The 23203-nt window shown below is 44.4% G+C and overlaps 2 protein-coding genes and 1 long non-coding RNA gene across 9 annotated transcripts in view; 2 read left to right on the forward strand and 1 right to left on the reverse strand.

Moving 5' to 3' along the window:
* Positions 1–22751, reverse strand: csf3r (colony stimulating factor 3 receptor). Of its 5 annotated transcripts, none has more exons than XM_088387954.1 (21): positions 22554–22751; positions 18824–18897; positions 18491–18570; positions 16106–16245; positions 7207–7354; positions 4996–5059; positions 4734–4805; positions 4100–4390; positions 3881–4013; positions 3552–3718; positions 3312–3472; positions 3082–3229; positions 2907–2989; positions 2621–2819; positions 2370–2558; positions 1976–2077; positions 1497–1643; positions 1272–1412; positions 880–976; positions 669–747; positions 1–578 (listed from the first exon to the last, which is right to left on the reverse strand). In XM_088387954.1, exons 7-21 carry the CDS (start codon positions 4792–4794, stop codon positions 141–143), a joined length of 2436 nt encoding a protein of 811 aa, XP_088244080.1. In that variant the 5' UTR covers positions 4795–4805; positions 4996–5059; positions 7207–7354; positions 16106–16245; positions 18491–18570; positions 18824–18897; positions 22554–22751; the 3' UTR covers positions 1–140. The 5 variants fall into 5 exon arrangements, with proteins under 5 accessions (XP_088244080.1, XP_088244077.1, XP_088244078.1 ...); XM_088387951.1 differs by having other exon boundaries at positions 4940–5059; XM_088387952.1 differs by lacking the exon at positions 22554–22751 and adding an exon at positions 20015–20158 and having other exon boundaries at positions 4940–5059.
* Positions 14184–16166, forward strand: LOC148391519 (uncharacterized). The gene is made up of 3 exons (XR_015861022.1): positions 14184–14454; positions 15358–15462; positions 15566–16166. It is a non-coding gene; the product is annotated as an uncharacterized LOC148391519 (long non-coding RNA).
* zc3h12aa (zinc finger CCCH-type containing 12Aa) overlaps positions 22113–23203 on the forward strand; it is a 155398-nt gene continuing 154307 nt past the window's right edge. For all 3 annotated transcript variants that reach the window (XM_088387972.1, XM_088387971.1, XM_088387969.1), the window contains exon 1: positions 22113–22137. The gene's annotated coding sequence lies outside the window, so the exon portion shown is untranslated. The remainder of the gene's footprint in view (positions 22138–23203) is intronic.

Here is a 23203-nt window from a genome sequence, read left to right on the forward strand (position 1 = left end):
TTTCTTCATTAAAAAAAGGCCGAACTTTATTATCTTGAAAAAGCCGAATGATACAAAGAATCAAACCATATTCCTTTGATTTCAAAAGTCAACAGAAAGGCGTTTTCTGTCTTCTATTGCCCCCTGTAAAGTCATATCAATCACTGCGTGTCATTCAAGGTTAACGCTTTGAGAAAAGGAAAGTCCTCCCACTGGATGGTGGCTACGACGGTGTCCTCTTTGGGCCCAAAAAAGACCTGCGAGTCTTCGGCCGCGCCTATGTTCTGGTAACACTTGGGACTCTGCAACTCTTCCGACTGTAGGAGGGGCTGCGTGGATTCGGAGCGCAAGTACTCATGAGAGTGCGCGGCGGGGAAGATGACGGTGGCGTAGGGCACCGAGTCGCTGTTGGAGGAGCTGAAACCGGGGATGAACGGCGAGCCGCACATGGACTCGCCGAGGTCGCTGGTGTCTTCCGCGTCGTTCAACCAAGCGGTGACGTCTTCTGCCTTGTTGGGCTTCTGGGGTATCTCCAGGAAGCTCAAGTGGGATAGATAGATCGGATTTGGCTCATCAAAGTCCCACGAAGCTCGGATATCCTGCATAAAGTCGGGTCGGAGGCCAATATTGTGGACAGCGGAGAATGGCGCAAATTGATTTCTAATCATAAAATAAAGCCGACGTGTCACCTGGGTGGATTCGGAGGTCCAGCTTTTGATGCTGCTGTTTGCAGGATCAGGAACATCGGGCCAAAAACGCATCTTCAGCCTGCGAAAAGAGACCGCAGAGAATGAATGAATGAATGAGTGAGTGAGTGTATGAATGAATGAATGAATGAATGACATGGAACACGGTCACAGCCTGAACGTAGCAGCGTAGCATGGCTTCTGTCTTACTTACCAATTATGTTTGGAGGAACAAATCTTGAGCAGAAGAATGATCACCAAACAGAAAGAAGCACAAGTGGCCACCACAATTATTATGGAAAAGACAGGATCTGCGATGAAAAAAGATGAATATAATGACAGTAGCTTGTGAATTGCCCAGAGAGCTGATGACTTTTCACTTTGCTAGCATTCTGTGTTAGCACCAAGCTACCGTAAGACGGCTATGGCTTTAATACCCAAGGTGTGTTTCACTTGGTTTAATGTTGCTGCGTTGGACTGAACTTGTGACTTCAACAATTTGAAGCCTTTTTTTCAAAGTTCAATAACAAAAAAGTACCCTGCTGCTGCTGCTGCTGATTGTTTACAATTTGGATTAAAAGTGGGTGGAAACAATACACAACAAACCCATTTCTTTGATGTCAAAGTGAAAGATGGAGCCGTTGCGGCTTCCGCCGTGCGTGCTAACCATCAACACGGCATCGTAAACAGACGAGGAGCTGAGGCCAGTCAGAACCACTTTCCGCTCTTCCGGGTCTCCCGTGGCCACTGAAACGACATCGACGCGTCCGTACGTGACGTGGATTTACGTACGCAAAATACTCATTGCATTTGGAATCAATCTTCGCCTACCATGTACCCTTTTCGTCTCGTCCCAGTAAAACAATTTGTAGCTTTGAATGATCCCGTTCCGCCGGTCCAAAGGTATTTCATCCCAGGTGAGTTCCACGTGGTACTGCCAGGTCTTTTTAATGATTATTTTTGGATCCGCAGATGGAGCTGAAAGAAAAAAAAGGATCAAAGTTGGCGATAATTAAATGATCCTTTCTCTTGGAAGACCCATATTTGGGTAGGAGTGACCAATTTATTCGTGTTGTGCTAAAAGGATGACACAAAATGGGGGAATAGTGAAATAAAGAGTGTTACATTGATGATCTTTTCCATAAAAACATCATCTAGAAAAAAATACAGTAACTGCATATTTGAATCATCGATTTCCGAGAATTTATATTTATTTCACTGCGATCCCCAAACTCGAGAATTGAGGCTCAATTCTAACCCTAACCCTCTCTTTTCAGCCACACACAAGGGGGCACTGTTACACCACTCACCCTTTTGCAGCGAGTAGGCATGAACAGTTCTCGGCGGGCCGATGCCGTTCTTAAACCTGGGATACACGGAGATCCCGTAGGGCTTGTACGGCTCAAAGTTGCCTGTGGACGAGAGAGAGAGAGGGAAGTTGGAGTGTATCTGGAAGCTCCTGGGCCAGGTTGAGATGACAAACAAAACAATGGCTGCCATATTCCGGGAGAAAAAATGAGACCAAATTGTCTTGACAAAAGTCTTGACATGTTTGGAGACCAGTGACAGATGAAATATGAATCTCACGTGTCGATTCATATTTCATCTGTCACTGGTCTCCAAACATGTCAAGACTTTGTTTTTTGCTAAAGAAGAATAGATCGTATCATCAGATATCGTGTCACAAACTAAGGCAGAAAGTACCTGTTAGGTTAAGACTGGATGAATTCCATGCTGCGGTCTCAAAGTGAACAAGAGATAGGTCGCTGTTTAACAGAGGTCTCCATTCCACAATGTAATCAATGACGTTCGGCGACGCCACCTTTCCCCATCGGACCGACACGGACCCGTCACCGACGGCCCCGACGTCCCATATCGCCTCGCCGGCTGCGGCTACACAACGGACATTGTCACAAAGGAGTCGTTTCCCGCAGCAACGTGTTTCCAGGCTATACCTAAGGGACGGTAGATTCGGACCGACGTCGGCGTGGACTTCCCGGCGGCGTTCAGAGCGGTGAGATACACTTTCCTGGCTTTCTCGGGAACGTGGAAGGCGCAGTGATTCCCGGCCGTGGCGCACAGCTTCCCTCTCGTTTTGAGCGCCGAGACCACAAAAGAAACGTTTCGACCGTTGGCTCGGAATCGTGCTGACGGCTGGAGGAAAGAAAAACAAACAAACAAACAAACGAGAAGTGTAAGGGCCGCCGTTCCAAATGTAGCAGATTGCAGCGTGTGCAGTACCTTCCAAAACAAAAGCATCTTGAGTTGGTTGGGCACCCGATTCCCGGTAACCCTCATCCATGTGTCGAGGGCCCCAGTGGGAGCTGTGGGGGATACCAAGAGAAACTTCTTAAACTTCCACCCGACTGTCCGGAGGCTCCGTCCGCTACCTCAGAATGACTCCGAGCGGGCTTACCGGTTTCCAGGGTGACTGCGGACCGGCTAGCGCTCCATTCACTCCAGGGACTTTGCTGGTATCGGACTCGGATCTGGGCGAGGTACTTTGTCCCGTGCAGAAGACCACGCTGGTACACGTGCCTCTCGGGCGTCATCTGGTCCAGAATCTGAATGGGGCCAGGAGCCGCAAGCAGGAATTACAGCGGCACGAAGCGCAATTCCAATGGAGGAGCAGGGTGACGTACTTACCGCTGGCTCGCTCCACAAGCTGCTCGCCTCAGTCTTGAGTCGCGCTTCAAGACTGACAAATTCCTTCATCCAGTCCTGGTGCTGGGAAAAGTCCCAAATTAGCCTGAGGCAGCCGATACGCCACGCTTCCAGCTTCGTAATCCTCGGCGGCTCAAATTTCGCTGGAATAAAACAATCGGAAATAACAACATTTCTTTCTTTTTCGTGCCAAGAAAGAGTTTGCATTCACCGCTGGACCACCTGAGCTGACAGGTTCCAAAATCAGGCGCGCCGAGCTCGTCTGTCCGAGCGCATTCTCAGCCTGGACGTATATTTCCATTTCCGAGAAGAAGACGAAGCCGGCGCGAGGGATGGTATAGCTGCGGACCCCTGGAGGCAGCTCGTACGTGTGGTTCCACTTTAAATCCCTGAAAGAAACAATCCATCCACAGGAACATTTTCAGATTTCTACCATTGGCGGATCCAGATGAGGGGCCATGGGGGCACAGCCCCCCCCCCCCCCGCAGCTCCACCAGTGCTACCAAGAGTGACATTTAATCAGCGTCAAAAGGTGCCGTCGGAATATTTACCCGATGTACGTGTGGAGCGTATACTTGGTGGGCAGGTGGGACTCTGGCGGGCTCGCATCCCACTTACAGGTCAGGCTTTCGTGGGTGGACAGGTTGGCCTGACAGCTCAAGTTCTGTGGCACTGGGGGTGGATCTAAAGTAGCCAAATATGATATATCATACATATGGCACCTTCTACGCACGCATGAGATATATATACATATGTTTTTTTGTGCTTACGTCCGGCTCGGATTTCCAGCCCCGCGATGATGTGACTCGGCGCCGCCCGGTGGCAACAGGTGAGGGTGGCCCGGCTGCGGTTGAAAGCGGGAATCACCACTCGGTAGGCTCTGCCGCTCACGTCGGACACGGGAACCACGGCGGACAGGACCCGGTCGTCGAGCCGCAATTCCACTTGGCCGGCGAGCGCGGGGCAGTCGTCGCGGATGACGCAGGTGGCGGTGACGGGCGAGCCCAGCGTCACCACCGAACTGGACGCCAGGATACTCGCGCACGGTCGCCTGTCATTCCCTAAGAAGGAACACAGTCGAGTTCATAGAATTATTCGCGATTATTCTGCGATGATAAATAAGGCCGCTATCGATACTTTTTGGGGTATTTCCATTTATTGATGCATTTGGTTGAAGCACAAAATGTGACTTCATTCTTGCAAACAGACAAGAAGAATGAGTGCAAACTTCTAAGAAAGGAATTTTTAATTGAAAAGACTATGCATACTTCAGTCATCTTTTGTTAAAACAATACCGCCGTTCTCATGGCACTGTATACGTATTTTTGTCTTTCCCGTACTTTTCTACAGTATCACGTTGGAATCATTTCCCTCCGTCACGTTCCTCCTGACAGCCATATTTACCGTATTGCGCCGCCTTCACGGCCGCCAAGGTGACAAGCAGCGACAGCCACGCCGACGCCATGACGGCAAAACCTGTCAGGCGGTTGGAAAAGAGACATGGGGTGTCACATTTCCGCAAGGTTTAATTCATTTTTAAATGATTGGACTTAAGCTATGAAGGATATGGATGAAAAAAATAGATCAGATGATTTTCCACCAAATTGCACCTGTAATGTGGTCTCATCAACAAGCTGCTGCTGCTGCTGCTGCTGCTGCTGCTCACCCTTCCACACACATCAAACCCGCCACTGAAGTCGGTGTTTTTGCTGGTCGGCACTGGAACTGATCTAAAAAGAAAACGCACACAAATGTAATTACAGTAAAAGTAATAATTGTTCATAAACGAAAAAATAGAAAACCAACGTATGGTGAATTAAAAGGGACAATTTGCAAATTTAAATGCCAAACACAAATATACGTATGTTATCATGCACAATTGTGTTGTTGCTAATCAACCTTTTGTCATACACACACACACACACACACACACACACACACAGGACCGGGAGACGGTGTGAGGAAACTTCCCCTGGTTTTGTCTTTCAACACACAAGTCGGAATGACAGCCGCATTGTAGCAGAAAGTCACACTGTGGCTGAATTCTACAAGTGACCCAATTATGTAAAATATTTGGATCTATTTTATTAGGCCATTACAAAACCTTTCAAGTTGCTCTCAAGTGAAAATAAAAGTTCACTCCAACTTAGTTCCTTGGCAACATGATGGCAAAGCGATTCACTTTGGGTGGTGTCATTAAATCGCAGCCAGAGAAGAGAAATGAAATCATTTGTTTGCTTCTTTTGTTGAAGATGCGAGAACAATTTTCATTCCTTATCATCGGCCCGCATAAAGACCTCCCAATCCTTTTTGCTTTTTCCATTTGAAAATGTCTGATTAGTCCCAGCAGGTGGTTTGCCCAAGGCTCCAAAAGTCTATTTGCTTTGGCGAGCAAGCAAATTTCGTAAAGACCGACACGTATTAGGTTCCATTTACACGTGTGCATGAAATTGCGTTCCGAGGTTTGTTTTCCAGCAGATATTGTCGTTGATGTAATATTTGCATTTCTTTGTGAATAATAGGACTTATGGTGAAAAACAACGGAAATCGTATGATTCTCCCTTGAAAAATAACATAAACGACTTCTTGGAATATTAGGAAATTGGTATGACATACACACACACACATATATATATATATACATATATATATGTATATATATACATATATATACACACACACACACACACGCGTATATATTGTTGTTTTTTGTATACATTTTTTTAAATGCCGACTCCAGATTTGTAAGGTTCCACCTTTAGCTATAAAAATGCAACTCTGATAATGACAGTAAGTGATATGAAGGCGTGTGCAATTGTGTTGCAATGATTGTAGTACAGCCGCCGCCGCCATATGTTTCCTTTAGCGCTGCTGATGTTTGAGGACGAGGACCATTATTGCAACACTTTCAGCATTTAGCAACATCCTTGACACACCGTACAATTACACACTCGACGCCACTTCCCCATTTTGTGGACCTATTTGTCACAACAAGGCCACTCTGAAGAAGGAATGATTAGATAAGAATATGACTTTGTGCTTGAAGCCTTTCAAATTGACCTTTAAATGAGCAGGCATAAAAAAAAAGTCTCACTTAATTCATTTATTTCTTTTTTCAAGCTAGCAGTTAAACATGTCTATTAAACGGACGGCAAGTGTGCAAACATGCTCACGCAATGCTACGAAAGTTCGACCGTGAAAACGCTAACAAGTGCTAACGCCAAACAAACATGGCATCGTTTGACATTCGTCTGGAATAAAAGTTACCTGCTCCCAGATTTTTTTCTTTGAAGAGGAAAGATATTGGTTCCACATCCTCTTTCGAATAAATAGAAAGCGCGTAAACACACAATGCTATGAGGAAAATAAGCCAACATCAGAGAAAAATTGTTTATATTGAGACAAATGTTTGCTGTCTCACATTTGTCTTTTTTTTTTTTCAACTGACGGAATGTAACAATGACATGGCTCATCATCGCTTGTCCATACTGCAGGGAAAACATTTGCAAATGTCAACATCAAACTCAAGAATCTTTTATCCTAGTAATAAATTCTCACTTATTTTAAGGGAGGAAATCTTTCTCCTGGACATAAAACAAGTCAACAAACATAAAGCTAAATGTGTACAGAGGGGAAAACGATTTCCCCAAATGCTAACATCTAAGTAAAATGTTATCACTTGGGAACAAATCAATGTCTGTCCATATTTTGAGAAAAAAAAAACATTGGCAACATTGAAGAGAAATGTTATCACTTGGAAGCTCTAATCATAAAAGCGGATGAATTATACACGAGGTCATTATGAATAGAAGGAGAAACAAGTGTACTGAAGGTCAGGCAGAGATGCCATCAGAGAATTTAGAGTTTATCTACTCACCGCAGACGACAGGATAAGGCTCGGAGTGGCTACGCTTCACGTGTGCTCGTGAAGCCAAACGTCCTTGTTTTGAAAGTGGAGCGCAACTTTCCAGGAAGAGGCCCTTGACTGACTGACTGACTGACGGACGGACGGACGGGCAGACGGACTGTCGGGGAGGAGGAGGGGGAAGAAAAATCAAACCAAAACAAGGGAGGTTGTTCAAGTATGGTCAAAACAAATACTGTTGCAAGAAGTCTATGAACCCTTTGGAATGACCTGTGGTCATGAAATGTCATGTAATCATCGAACAACAAAGTTTTTTTTTTTTTTAATAAGAATGATAGCTGTCAAACAATGCAAATGTGTGAACTGTGCAAGTCAACCTACTCCAATAAATGTGACCAGATTGTATTAGATAGCCAGCTATCTATATATCTATATATATAAAGATATCTGGCTAATATCTAACATGCGCGCTTTTCTTAGCTTATGCAACCGTAAATGTGCCGCAGTACATTTACGATGACAAAAATGTGTAATCGTTTTATTTCCACTGTACATTAACTAGTCAACTCACGAGGCCATACTTTTGCTGCCACCACGCTGCTAATCGTTAGTAATGGAAGACACGCGCGCCGCCGTCCGCCGGGCATTACATTTCAGCAAGCAGGAGAAATTAGCCCCCAAAGCTAAGTGATGAATCGCCGCCGCCATTTTTGATTAGCCCGCTTGTTAGCGTACTTAATAAGATGGCGGCCTCCTCCTCTTTGCAGACGTGACTGAGCTCACATTAGTCACGCAGCTGCAAAGATGGCCTTGCGGCCTGACATTACACAGTCGTTAACCGCAGTCGGCTCTGACGTAATCACGGCCACGGCTAACGCTTAAGAGATGAAGGGCCAAGCTGGACCTCCAATGACCCCAAATGTGGTACAATCCGGAGGGAATCATACGTATATGCCAATATAATATGATGTTCGTATATTATCATGTTAAAATTTGCCAGTTTGGGATTCAGGTTGCTAGCTTGCTGTATGCTATCTAACCAACTGTTAGCATGCGAGCAATTGCAACGTCAACTCATCCTACAGCAAATGATGGAAATTTCCCGAGTGCTTTCTGTACTCAGGTTGTTATGTTAATAGGTACCGTTACATGATTTGTAAATGTCATGATGTAAAATTTTACAATTACGTCTCATCATGAGCTTTTTACCCCCCCCCCCCTATTGGTTTGGTGTCCTCCTGTGACTTGTTTACTATCCTTCGATCCTGTTGTCGCTTCCCTGCCTTGGTGTCCACCTGCCTGCATTAAAGATGAAATTTGTAGCTTGTCTACAAAGTGACACGTCGCCTGCCGTTAAAATTCAGACGTGCTTAAAGTCGCAGATGGAGCAAGCATATGTGCTGAAATGCGCTGAGTGCATGCGAATGACTTTCTGTTCCTCTTCTCCACGCGTGTGTTGTTATCAGCATGCGTGGACACACGCAAACTGTCTCGACGGACGTTTGATATCAAATTGACACTTTTTTTTTAACTTACTTATGATGACTGATAGACTGGATAGCTGTGGTAATAAGAGATGGTGCTCTGTAATTTGATCTATTTTACATCATGTATTTTTATATGTACGGACGTATATTTTCAAAATGCGTGCTGGCAGGAACACTTGATTTTGTCACCAATAAGTCTGACACTGAAATGGGCAGCGCTACAATGAGGCACAGTGCAAACTGTGTGCCACTTAGTAAACGAATGATTAAGCAACACAGCTTTGGGTAGAAACAAACAAATGAATTACATCGAGAAATGTAAATAAACCAAAAGGGGAGCCAGTTAGTGAATTGTGAAAGCTGCAAATGTCATGAGACTTGAGCTCAGTGAGCGTCTAAAGTCGAAATACTAACTCCTTGGCGGTATCGACCAAAATATGCCAACTAAGAAGATGTATTGACATGCTTGTCTGGAGTCATGAATTGAATTATCTGTCATATTGGGTGTTCACACTTGAAGAGGCGCGTCGTTTCTCCGCTTGGAGCCGGAGAAATGTGAAAAGAGACAAAGGACGGGGAGGTCAGTCGGGCTCGGACTTGTACTTGTGCGGCGGCGGCGGCGGCAGACACGCGGCCAATCCACTTCTATCTAGTACCTGTCGCACGCTGCAACGCTAAAATGGAATTGACTATTGATTTCCAACCTCGCGCATGGCGGGTCACTTGTGGCCGAGGGCGGCGGGACAACAGCGTTGAGGGAAGGAAACGCCAACCATGGCAACGCGCACGCACATGCGCACGCTGAGGGAGTGTGGAGAGGATGAGTGTTGCTTGCGCCAAGCCTTACAACATAGTGGAAGAAAAAACACAAGCGGTCGGTCGCAAGCTCGGAAGGTTTGCGGCCATTTGGCGGCTGAGTCGATCTGACACGGTTGCTTGTTGATGATGCTTCAACTCACAATTATCATGACCAATATCAGCGTGTAAGTTTCCACGGCGCATACGCCCTGACGTACTTCCCCATTTTCTCATGGGGATCCCGAGCGAGCAGCAGGTTAAACAAAATAGAGCGCCGGTGCGCGTTTGTCGAGTCTGGCTGGCATTGTCGCGCCCGCCGCTCATCATCATTTGCCACCGCCGACTGCTCATTGTTGCGGGGTAAACAGCCCGCAGAGCTCCATTATTCTCCACCATCATTGTTTTATAAGCCTCTTTCCCCTGAATAGCCATTGTTCCGCCAGACCACCGACGTGAGTGCTTTCCGGGCCGACTCGCAGCCGAGCTGAGAAGTGTCAGGAAAAATGACTTCTCGGCGAACCTCGGCGCACAATGCAAAGTGCTTCAACGCACGCAGTCCAGTATACAAAGACAATGTACGTACACCGAATACAGCCTGTGTTGACAATGCGCCGCCGCCGTTCAATAGGTGAGCCGTGAGTGGGAAATCAGGGCCGTGACCATTGTTTAGTCACAAACTACCCATCTGTTCACCTGTATAATTACACTTGCTTCAATGGGATGTTTTTCGAAATACAGCGACGTCGACAAGAGGCATACTTTGAGGTGGTATCGTTCAAAAAGTCCTCCATTTTACTCCAATTAAATAGAGCCTTGCCAATTACATTTTTTTCGATTCAAAAAACATGTCACTGAGCTGAGTTTCAGCTAATATTGAGAACAAAATAAATGAATACAAATTTGCATCTGTTAGGCTAACAATTAGCAAGAACCTTTGCTATGTTGTAAGGCTTTAAAGAACAGTTTGAACATAAACATTGGTTGTATATTTGATCATAAATGGACGTAAAGCATCAACTATTCTGGCTTTTTTAACAGCATCTTAAGAATGACTTATTTTTGGCAAAGTGTCATCATCGGATTTTGTTTGGGATTCTACATGAGTGATGAATATGTTGCCTACACGTGTCCATTTATGTCTTCAATTACTTTTCAAATCCAACTCATGAATTGGAAAAAATCCTCCAAACTTATGCCATGGTGAAAAAAAGCTACGGGGAACAAATTGGCATCAACGCTAGTAGCAGCAGCAGCAAACAACAGCTTGTGAACAGATTCCAGGATTTGTCCAAGGTTTGACCTTCTGTCAAACAGCACCTGTGATCAAAACTAAGCCAAAAAAAAAGGAAAGAGAAAAAAGGGCCTTCATTCGAGCCAACAGATGGCACTGGAGTACCACGCGCGTTCATTCGCAAAGGCCTCCGCGGGGAGCACAAATGGAATGATGACAATGATGACCATTTATACGTTTTTTGTATTCAAGAGCGAGCGTTTGTTCCACAGGTGCGACTGCAGATTCGCAAAACGGCTCATTTTCCAAGTACACAGCTCAACGTGTGCACCACGATATGATTCTTAGCTCACTGGCTGCTGGTGACCTTGAAGCTTGAGTGTTTTCTTTTCTCTACGGGAGTGCAATATGTGTAGAAAAAAAAGAAATAGTGAATTGAATTGATAGCCTCTGGGTGTGTTACAAGTCGGAAACAAATTAGGCCCCCGACACTAGTTTCGTAAATCGACCTGAAAGTGGGCGGACGTGTTCGTCGTAACACGACCCACAAAAAATGTCTCAAGGACCCATGCCGGGAATCAAACAGGAAGTCGGCCATTTTGATTCGAAGCAACCTACTTTAACGTACGTAGCTACTGGGATTACTTGATTAATCTGTGCCCTCTTTAAAAATGACAGTTAATTAAAACATATATAATATCCAACAGAACTGAAACATGTCTAATTCTTTTGAATTGATTTGAAATATTTGACATGTGGTTGCTACCACTTGACACGCCGAGATGGTACATATAGTACCTTCAGAAAACTTCACAGCAACTTTGTGTTTTTCGACAGTAGCGTGCTGTTCCACAATTAGCAACTCTGCGTTCATGCTGCAGTCAACATAATCGCTTCACAAGTTCAAATCATGCTGAGGCGGCAGTTTGGGACAAACAATTAATTTGGAGAGTGTATTTCTTGTCATTTAACTCACAGACTCGTGTTAGCCCCCCCCCCGCCTTTTCCCAGAAGGAAGACGAATAAGCAAAAAGCACCCTGCAGTCTAATTTACAATGCCAGTGTTGTTGTGTTACCCCCCCCCCCCTTTTTCTTTTTTAAATCGCACACCAATTAGAGGGAAGAGAAGTCAGCAAATATTGTTTGCGATGCGTCGCATTGACGGCCTGAGCGGACGCTAGCGGCGAATCGCAACGGGGATGCGGGCACCTGTCAGGCCTCGCTCCGACGTGGGTGGCCTCCATTTTTCACGGCGCTGTCTCGAATGTCCCTCCGCGCGGTAATTAACTACTTCCACGTAGACTGAGTCAAGTTGAAAATAATGCTGTGATGAATCAACAATTATGTCCCTAAAATGTTTTTTGCAATCTTAGCAAAAACTACCCTCATACATCTTGAAATGCAGAGTAGCAAATTGTGAAGTGGAGCCTCGGCATCAATTCTGCGGTTTACCTCATAGTCACTTGGCAACACTGCTTAGAATTTAGACAAGATTGAGGGATTAGAGCGAAAAGTTCAACTTTCATTGGCTTCAGATGCCCAGGAAAGGATGTGCACCCCCCCCAAAAAAAAAATAAAAATAAAAATCTGGCTGTGACACCATGTGAATCAGATGACTCGTGTCTGCAGGTACCTGGCGGATAGTGCCGTACATCTGGACGCGTCCTGCAGCCGGAGCGGCAGGAGTGTGAAAGCTCAGTAGGATTTTTTGATAAATGAAGAAAAGGGAAAAAAATAAGCAGGCTCGGGAAATGTAGCAAATCAGTAAATCCTAATACAAAAACTAGCAATGATGCACTAATAGTCTGGATGAATGTTTTTCAGAACAGCAAAATGTCATGTGTTAATCATTTAACATAAAGGAGTCCCTCCCTCAGGGGTCAACAGTAGAACCACTTCTTGTTTACAAACATCTTAACCTACCAACAATATTGCTTTTTTAGCAGCGTACGTCTTTACTTGGATGACGTTGATTCATCAGAAAGGCATTTGAAAAACTTACTCTGATTTGTAATTTGTAATGTTTACAGTGGCATTTCAAACAAATGTCATTTGAACGCCATAACAAAGATATTGAAATGATGCATCTGAAGTTGTCGGGGGGAAAAATGAAGGTCACGCCTCCCGTTGTTCTCCTTTTGGCTTTGGAGATAAAAAAAAAAAAAAGGTGTGGAGGATGCTAGTGATTGGCCTTCGCCTCATTAAGGTGGCAGGTGGGGGGCGCCGCGCACACCACTGTTCTATTGATTGAGCCCAAAGCAACACGCATCGCAGCCGCTTGCATTCTCAATTTTAAGACGCTTTTGCACTCGAGCAAACAAAATAGTTTGCTAATGTTTGGCATCCCGCTTGCTGGAAAAGAGGACGGCGGATGGAGGTGACTTCTCAGCATATGCTCCTTCTGTCGGTGTCATTTGGGAGGCGCGGGCAGTACATGGCAAGTACTTGGCTTGTTGCCATTCTTCCCGGTGTGTGCGCCAGCCGTCAGTGCATTTAATATCGCCCTCAAAGGACTTAAACAGTGAAATCAATCCAAATAGACCAACTTCAGTGAGAGTAGGAACACAGCAGTTCTCCTGCTAAAGTACGTCGACGGTCGAGTTAAGCGGTTGTCATTTCTTTTCCACGTTGAAAAGAAAGAAAAACCCAACATCCCAAATGAAAGCCCTTGCGCAGAGATTTTTCTTTTCCTTTTTTTTAGCGGTGCCGCTCCCAGCGTGCTGCCTCACAGCAGTCAGGAGCCATTTGCTTTTGCTGAATAACACATTTTGAGCCGTGTAATTGGCCGGCCGCTCAGCAGTGAGAGCCGACAGCCCGTAAATACGCAACGTTCGTTGGCCGCGTGCATGGGGAGCAACAAACTATGGACCAATTGAACGCAACGCTGAAGTTCTTGCATTTGTATTTCGACAACACGTGTTAAACTGTGTGTTAAGCCTGTTTAGAATCTGCTGTATTTTGTTTTATGCATTTGTTCATGATAGGTAACTGTTCTTCTCATGAAACGGTTTGGAGAACAAAAACACGGGACCCTGACAAATCGGAGATCAACATTTCCAAAGAGTATTTGGTCCCACCGAGCTCCTCGGATGTATTCGCTGCTTGATGACAATTTAGAGGTGTCCGAAAAGAAAACATGAGTTTAAAAATCAGTTTGCATTCAGTGCAAGTTCAAACCACACAAAAAAACAAAAAGACCAATGAGATGCAAATGCAGTTTGACCTGCTGATAATTACCATGTGGAGCTTCATACATATTCATGAGGCGTTTACTTAAAGGTGCAATCAGCGTAATTTATGTATATGGCATACAAATGGTGGCAATAGATGAGCCACTTTGTTGCTAGCGGTATCGCCAGTATACTAAATAAGTACTATACTAAATAAGTATCCAGTTTGTTTGGAGTTACATCTAGATTGTAAATGCTAGCAATTGAGCAATGGCGCCATTATCTATTTTGTTTCTGATCATGCAACATCCCATCTAAATAAAGTTTGTTCTTACAGATGAAATATATTTAAGTCGCAAGTGAAAGAAAACTGAACTAGCTTCAGGCCGCAATTCCCTTTCGTACCTCGTACCGTGGTATAGCTGCATACCTATAGCACATTTGAACAATCCCTGCCCTAATTTGATTAGCGTGGACCTTGGCATGCCCCGGTAGGGCCAACGCCGGGGCCGGGAACATCCTGTCTTGGGCCAGAAGAACATCAGACACGACAGATGGCTCATAAATCATGGAGGTGCGTGTGACGCCAAGCCTTTCTCCGGAGAGCGCGTGGCGAGCAGGTGGGCAGAGCGGGACTTTGAGCTCGGGCGGGCGCTGGAGCGGGCGCTCGAGACACGCCGCTTTCATTGTGTCCCACTCGCTTTGTGAGTTCGGTGTCGCTTCGTATTTCATTATCCGCCGCATGTTTTAATCAAGGCCGCTGTCACTGCGTGTTACTTCCGCAGCCGTCGCCTCAGAAATATCTCAGGGAACACCGATAAAAGTACAGAAATATCAGACAAATATTGAAATGCCTTACTCAAATGTTGATCTTGTCAAAGCAAAAACTATTCTGGACTTTGTTTTGATGTGTTATGCGATGCTATGCATATTATGCACTTTAACAAATGAAGCGTATCGCATTCACTTGGAAAAGTAACTTTTCTTTGGAGCGATTTATTTTTGGGGTATCTTTTCTTTATATTCTGTTATATTTTTAAAATAAAACAAAAAATTCCAGCAGTTTTCTTTAACAGCGTTATTATGCTACAATTTCCCCCCAATTTTGGTTTTTTTTTTTCATTTTTTTGGGGATATCTGTATATTTGTTTCCTGTTTTTGGATGGAAATAGCAATGTTTGCCTTAGTTCAGTTGGACAGTTATGCCAGTTATGTGATGACAGTTATGCTCCATGGATACATCATGCTGCGTTAAAATGAATCAATAAATGAAGAAAATGAACAAAAAAAAATCTCAGAAGACAACAACAACAACAAATCCATAAAACAGACAAAAGTACTCATTGAACGGAAAGTATACGAATTATTCCAAAAATAAAGGCCTAAAATAAATGACTGAGAAAAAATGTTTTTGAACGAATGCATTACGCTCTGTTGGTTTGGCGATACTTTGTTGCGACTGTTTCTCATCCCTCAGGGGTAATATGACTGACATCTCTGCCATGAAGAAGTTTCAAATTCCATTTTGCACCAACTAAAGCGACTGATTGCATCATCATCATGTATTCATCTCCCCGCTTTTGTGAGTTAATTAATACCGGCGGCATTAATTCATCCTAATATGGTTATTTGTCGGCGGGGGAAACTCATTTCCCAACCCCCTTTTTTTTTTTTTTTTTTAACAGCCGGCGCTCTTCATCAACGTGTTTACCGTGCGGCGGCTCGCTTGAACGCCCAACAGCAGCTGGTGACAGAGAAGACGAACAACAATCCTCCATCGCATTGTTGCGGCTCGACTTGAAAAGACTCCCGAATAATCATTTACTTCTTCTTGCTGATAGAATTTTCATTCCAATCAACATCGTGCTTGAATTTCTTCAGCAAAGTTTTATGAAGTGTCACTGTTAAGCCATAAACAAACTAATTTGTCAAAATGTTGACGCCAAGCTTGACTCCAAATCACCAAGGCAACATTGAATTGTCATTTCGATTTTAGAATATTGTACAAAAGTGCGGCGCTTATTTACTTGTCTATAAGCATAGAGGCTACACGAATGAGCAATGTTGGAGCACAATACCCTGTAGCAAAGTAACTTTGTCGAGGTTTACGGCCCGCCGTTCATTCCGAGAGGCGTGCGTCCCGACCCGCGCTGGTCACGGCGACCTAGCGTCGAGCGTCATCGTCCTCTCTCGTCTTCCCGAGTAAACAAGCACATAAAACTCACCGCTAACTTCCCGCTCGCGTCCCAGATTGTCTTGTCCTATCACGTCTGGCCGCATATTGTCCCGCCGTGCCCTCTCATTTGTCGTCTTGCCCAGGCGGCCTTTAGCGGGCGCCTGATTTTTTTTCATGCGTCCAATAAAACTGTCAAAAAAAGGACATAGGTGATTTACAGGAGGGGATGGAGGAAGATGAAATTGTTTTTTTTGATTTGCAAACTAGAGAGGCTTTTTGTTGCTCAAGCTCCCCAGCGTTGGATTGTAATGGGCCACATTTACTCTGCTGTTACATTCTCCTGAGGAATTTTGAGCTTATTTTATTGTTGGCCACCTAATGCAGTCACGCAAAGGTGAACTTGCCAGGCCAGTTAAAATGGAAGTGAATGAGTTCAAATAGCATGTAGCACAGTTAAGCATTAAGAGACCAAAACAACAAGTTATGGTATAGCCTATATCCACATAATTCTAATGAGCGGTCCGGTTGAACGGATGATCAGAATGATGCCTCAATCATTTCTTTGGCTTTAAACTCCGCATACGTCATGTACAGTTCCGCCCGCCCGCCCGCCCGCCGCCGCCGACGCTTTATGTGAGGTGTCACGTGTGGCAATTTTGTATTGCGAAGCTTGGAATAAAAGGAAGGCGGGAGAGCCGGCCGGGAAACGGTGCTACGCTTAGAACGCCATTGTGTGCTGAAAAAGCACCAGCGGGAGTGCGTTGCTACGTATACGCTCATCAGCTTCTATTCAGCCGGAGCTTTCGGGTGCTTCTTTTCCACATACTTACCGTCTTTTGGGGCTGTGCCTGGATAGAGGTTGATTGCGCAAAATGTACAGAAAGGCTCTCAAATGAGGGCTCTTTCAAGAACCTTTGGGGGAACATTTAGACTCAACTTCCAATGCACAGTGACCTTTCCAGGCTGTTTGCCGCTTCGGCCACTCGGTAGACACACCAAGTCATCATGCATAAAGTACTAGCAAAGAAAATCACCTCTTGATCTCATTGAAATGTTTTAAAATGAGAATAACATGAAAGTTAACCGACATCATCGAACGGATCGGTTTTAGTTATTCATGGAAATGCATGGGAGCGAAGCAAGCAGTTGCGCATCGGTGACACACGCGCCGAGGGAGAGGAGACAACTTCATGATTCAGTGAACTCCTTCTTCTCCTCGTGTCTTTGTTGTCGTGCCGAGGGCGAGGCGATGCCGGCACCTCGCGAGGAAACATCTGGCGAATCCGCCGTCTGGCTTCTCCCGTCGCATATTTCAAACACATCCCCGATGCAGCGAGAACTGCCCAGGGTGTTTTTTTTTTTTTTGCACCCGGCAACATGGTGTGCAATATAACGTGAGTCGATATGATGAGCTAAGCATCGCTTACGTGCAGTGCTTTATCACAATGCGCCCGAGCGGTGAACCCGAATGGTTCAGTCCACAAAGTAGATGGCTGGTAATAATAATAATAATAATAATAATTGAGTTATTTCTGTCCGAGTAAAGTGATAGAGCCTAAGAAAATTGACGCTACCTGAATAAAGTACCGGTACACAAAAGGCACTGCTATTTGAGCTACAACTATGCTATCCAGTCATGCTAGCTAGCTATACAAATGACTGACTACGTTTCACGTGTCGTCAATAAAAGTAAAAACCCTAATATTGGCACTTTTGGTAAGCGACTCCTTTGTTCTTGAGTGACACGAATAGCTAGGATACGTTTTATCGACGGCAGAATAACCCTAAATAAATAAAGAGGCCATTTTTGCTTCTTACAAATGGAAGAAGCAAAAATGGCCTCTTTTTGCATCATGACGCCGCTATCTGTACGTCGCCTGTTTGCAATTGTTCCCGCCTCTTTCCCAAACATCATTTGGACTTTTCCTCAACTACTATTGCTGCTTATTAACTGCTTTCAATGTTGCTACTTTTACCTAGCTGGCAGCTTAGTTGCAATTGTTTTCATGTTTTCGGCTAATGGCACCCTTCGTGTTGCTTCCTCTGCTTCACAAAACATACAAACGGCAGTTTGATCAAATCCCCAACAAGACCAAATTCCGCCTAGTGAATTCTCAGCCCATCCCTAGTGGAAAAAAAAAACGTTTCACAGGGGCGCTGTAGTTTTCTTTTTACCCGACAAGATTAACATGCCGCTAGCGAGCGAACATCTGCCAACTGCCGAGGGGGGGGGAAGATCTCGTGTGGGGGATTTGCGAGGCGGAACGATATGATGCTGGAAACGTCCGCGCGGGAGATGGAGAACAAAAGCGCTATCTTTCCCTTCAGGAATGGCCCGCAGCATTCTGACAATGAACCTCACTCGTGTTTCATATGAAGCATATATATATATATATATATATATATATATATATATATATCACAATAGACTCACCATATCATGAAAGCCAGAATTCATCCAAAATGGCTGAGTTGCCTTCACTTTCAGGCACGGATCCTTAAGTTTGCACAGTCCTGCAAAATAAGGATCAGATATTTTTGCCAAACTATTCCGAGCCAGACAAATTGAAAAAGCTGAATTTAACCGTGACATTGCTAAAAAGTCCAAATGAGCCCAAAAGGAACATTTCTTTTTCTTGAGATAAGAAGCAAGGGCAAGAGCTGCAGGAGTTCTGACCTCTGTCATTATGGAGTGGTGAAATTAAGTTAATTTCGAATGTCCTATTTTGCCCTTCCGTAAAACAAATCGCACCGATTCTAGACTCACCTGATAGTCCCGCTGACGCTCTGTGTCTAGTCGTCTCGAGCACAACCTCCGCAAAAGTCAATTCAGCCAGATTCCTGGAAAATTAGAACATATTTGTAACCAACAACAGTTTGAATGAAAACGAAATAAATACATCAACATTTGCTTACAGCCCCATTTCAAAAGGTAGATATTGTTATTTCATTCTCCAAATATTTGTAACTGGCCTGATTATTTGGGGGGGGGGGATATTAGTATAATACATCCGCGTTCCTGTTGTGAAAATGTCATTTTTAACCTTGCAGTGACTAAAGCCTTTCAGAGGCTGCTGCTGTTGTTGATGTCAAAATCCTTCACCAAAACAAGTCAAGTGACGTTTGACTTTGGTGACTGACAAGTGTGCATGGAAAACATCAAGTGTGAGTGAGTTCAGTGGGCAGGAAAAGTGATGAGGGTGTTTTATCTGCAGGTGGTACACTTGCAACATCAAACTGCAGCAAAATGGACACGTAGTGGCTGATCTTTTTGTTGCCCTTTTTTTGTTGACGCAGAACCATGTGGGGGCAACAAAATCAGATACGTTTTCATACCTGCAGAAATGGATGACTTACGTATTTCCCCTTCTTGTTCAGAAAGCCAAGGCCCCTCTAGATGGCACTGTGCAGCCGTTTTGGGGGGAACGTCACTCAAGCTGCATTACAGGGATGTCACCCCCTCCCCTCCCATCCCGTCCCCTCCCCTCATGTTTTCCGGCCTTGTTTCTTTTGCCTTTTCACAGCCAATCACGTTTTGTGAATGGCCCGGTCATCGGGTCAACAGCAAAATAGAACAAAAAACGGCCTGTTGTGAACATTCAGGCGAGAATTTGATATGACACGAAAATGATGGGACAACAAGCCCTTACAAAGATGTGTTGTTGAAACGGTGGTCAACACCATTAATTAGAAAACGACAACATTTCTAGCAGGTACTCTCCATAGCACAATTTCACTTCATCACCCTCTGAATTCAACAGGAAAATATCACCTAAAAACAAACCTACGCATTCAGTAATAAGTCCGTTCCAAGCAAGTCGGTAACGGTGAGCCATACAGTTACGTAGGTAAGAATATAGAAAATGGCTCGTAATTGTTTACATTTATCATCAACAAAGCAAAGTGGAGGCTGATTGAAACAGCAGCACGGCTCGCAGTGTGCCCGCGTCAACAGTACCTGTAAAGATGAGCCAACGACTCGCCGGGAGTTCTCTCTGACTACTACATGAGGGGGGCTAGCGTTCAATAGTGAGACTTGGCAGCGCCTTTCACACTTCAACATCCCGCAAATCCATCCGCAGGTGAAAAAAAAAGGGCTTTTTATTGTTAGCCGCCGACGGAGCAGTGGCAGTAGTAAGACGACGGAGGAAACAGATAAGACAGCCAAAGAGACCCGACGCCTTATCGCGTAGCCACAGTCCTTGTTCCTCCCTTGCTGTACGAAGGGGAAAAAAACAATAATAAACAAAACGCTTTTTAAACGATTACAATTTGTTAGCGTAAGTCCTCCGATAATTTTGTTGATACCGACAAGGAGAACATCACGCAATACGTCTGGCATGACAGGTGCTGAATGGGATTTGTCTTTGCGGAACTCGAGCCCAGGAAGCTCTACATCAAATTAGCAATGATAGTCTTTGGAGGCCGATCGACCGATCGACCAACCCGCCAAGCCAAACGAGCGAGCGAGCGAGTGAGCGAGCGAGCAAGCAAGCAAGCAAGCAAGCAAGCAAGCAAGCAAGCAAGCTATCAACAAACCAGGTGTATCTTTTGCCCATTCGGACAGCGCCTGCGGCGGTAAATGAAAGGGTCTCGGGGCCCCTGTGGGACTCAATTGAGGCTTTTGCCACATCTGACAGCAAACAGAAATTGCAGCTGCCGAGTGTTTGCAGTCAGGCAGGCAGGCAGGCAGGCAGGCAGGCAGGCAGGCACGCAGGCAGCTTTTCTCCTATACAGTGCAAAGTGTTCATTCTATTAAGTGTGTCGAGCCCGCCGGCCAGCCTCCGCAATCTAAATGGTAATGGCGACTCTTATTTATGTTTGCGGCAGATACGGAACAACTGTTACAAGGGAAGCCTCCCATACCTGGGCCAAGACTTAATTGTTTGTATACGTAGTCTAAAGGCACATTTAGTTTCTTTCCTTATTGATTCAGCGTTCATCTGGCCAGCTGCAATGAGAGCAGTCATACAGGCCAGTCACTTGGAGTGTTTGTTTGCCACCGGCGTCGATCGGTCGGACGGAATAAGCCACTCCGTTGTTTTGATTCCAGCCGCTCCGCTCGCCCTCTCGGATTGTCAACGAAAAGGCCCTGGAAAACGAACGCGGGCGGCCAAGCCATTCCTGCAATCTTGGCTGAGCTGAAATAAATTGCTTTCATTTTGGCCCTGGCTCCCCTTTGTTATAATGTGACAAGGCTACTGATTAGATGAGAGGGGGATCAATAAAGTGTCAAGCTTGAGGCTCAAAAGCAGCACGGGGACTTTTTTTTTTTTTTCTTCTTTACCCAACTGTCGTTGCCTGGAGTTCACTGCCGATGTGAAGGGACACATGGGAATGAGTAGTTAGCCATGGATAAGACAGGGCTCTTTATGTAGCTTGCACGAATAGTAACAGGAGCATATGGAGATTTTATGATCAAACAGAGCAAATATTTGTCGTTCCTTAGACCTTTTTTTCCATCCTGAAATTTGATTCACTTTCCTAAAGTGTCCAAAAATACAAGAAACTGAAAATATACACAATAAACCTAATCATACACACATATGTACAGCATATACACAACCCTATAAGTAGAACCTTTCTTTAGTTATCTATCTTATCTATCTCATTACTCTATTGTAAAAACAGATGATACAAAATTTGCAAATACATGGAGCAATCACAAGGGATGAATAAAGTTAAGTGTATGTCTATAAGAAGCAAATGTAGTAATCAATATAAATGATACATGTAATACAAATTTGTAGGACTATCGTTCAAGATAGCAATCAACAAATACAGAAAATGAATGATAGAGGGAGGTAAAAATCAATACATAATTAAAAACTAACTAACTAACTAACTAACGAACGAACGAACGAACGAACAAACGAACGAACGAACTTGTAAAAAAGATAGAATGGTGATTACTATAACATGCTAGTGGCATAAAAGTTTATAAAATATTTGTTCGAATATTGTTTTCAGAGCATTCAAAAAAATTTATTTTTTGATTAGCCATCGAAAAGCAAGCAGGTTGATTTAGCACGAATGACATCATCAAGCTTGTAGCTCAGATCGTGGCAGAACCTCACGAAGGTAAGACGTCGATTCTATTTTCGGATTGTGTTTGATGTTTTTAGCCGAAAATGAGTGCCTCACTCAAACCATTATTAGCAGTAAACAAAATCTTGATATCAAAACGTTTCTTATTTTCTATTTAAACCAAACTGTGATCTTGACCAGTAGCACTTTTTAAAGTGCTACAGTAAGCTATAGCTAAGTGTGCTACCGTGTGCTTTAGCGTCAAAACGTAACGTTAGCATTTAGCGAAAGCCTTTTCACAGTAATTAGGCAAATACTAACATTAAAATCTGTATTCATGTTCAATTTAATTTCAACAAATGATCAAGGAATTAAAGATAACAAAATTAGATTTGCGTTTGCTGCTCCAATTATGATGTTGGCCATTGTAAGAAGCCCCTTTGCCAGTATTTGTGTCCCAGTCTCGCTACCTGTCGTTCTTTGTGGCGCAGTGAACTATTTCCCCGTCCTCTCCTGGCCGTGGGGACCGACATCCATTGACAGTGAAGCTGATGGGAGCGAGCAGGTGTCCTTCCTATGCCCCCGGCCGGCGCAGTTATTAACAAGTGGCAGTGTGTTGGAAAAACCAATCATAAAGGACAACAGGCCGTAATAGCTGTTGTCTCAGCATAATTGTTCAAAAAAAAAAAAAAAAAAAAATGGCGTGGGCGGATGGTTTGATGAGGAGGACCCATGCACATCCTCCCCTGCAGGTTACTATTTGTCATGTCAATTAGAGCGTTTTCTCATAAATACGCTTCTTTTATGATAGAGACGAGTGGAGTTGGTTATTAGTATCTCGAAGCCGCTGCAGCCAATCAGACTTTTGGACTTTTTTTTTTACAATTGAATAAATGAATCATTACCACAGTGCCGCTGGTGGGGATTAAATTCACTCTATTGAGTGTCAAAGATGGTCATTTTAAGAGGCTATTCTATTTTATTCATTGTTAAATCACTCGTTGGATTCCCAGCAGCCCACGTTCGAACCACACATGCTAACCACTAACTTTTTAGAAAGTTACAGTTGAGTACCGAGTGGGTGTTCGTATTTCCTTCTATTTATCTCCTAGGCATGATG

The sequence above is a fragment of the Syngnathus floridae genome, chromosome 10 (genome assembly GCF_059516105.1).
Source record: "Syngnathus floridae isolate MCC-2025c chromosome 10, RoL_Sflo_1.0, whole genome shotgun sequence".
Taxonomy (NCBI): Eukaryota; Metazoa; Chordata; class Actinopteri; order Syngnathiformes; family Syngnathidae; genus Syngnathus; species Syngnathus floridae.

Excerpts from the sequence above, each read along its gene's own strand:
- csf3r (XM_088387955.1), bottom strand. The coding sequence starts at position 4,794 with ATGGCGTCGGCGTGGCTGTCGCTGCTTGTCACCTTGGCGGCCGTGAAG. Across the intron at positions 3,473-3,551 it reads TTTGGAACCTGTCAGCTCAG|CGAAATTTGAGCCGCCGAGG; the intron begins GTGGTCCAGCGG and ends GTTTTATTCCAG. Across the intron at positions 977-1,271 it reads CTTTGACATCAAAGAAATGG|ATCCTGTCTTTTCCATAATA; the intron begins GTTTGTTGTGTA and ends TTTTCATCGCAG.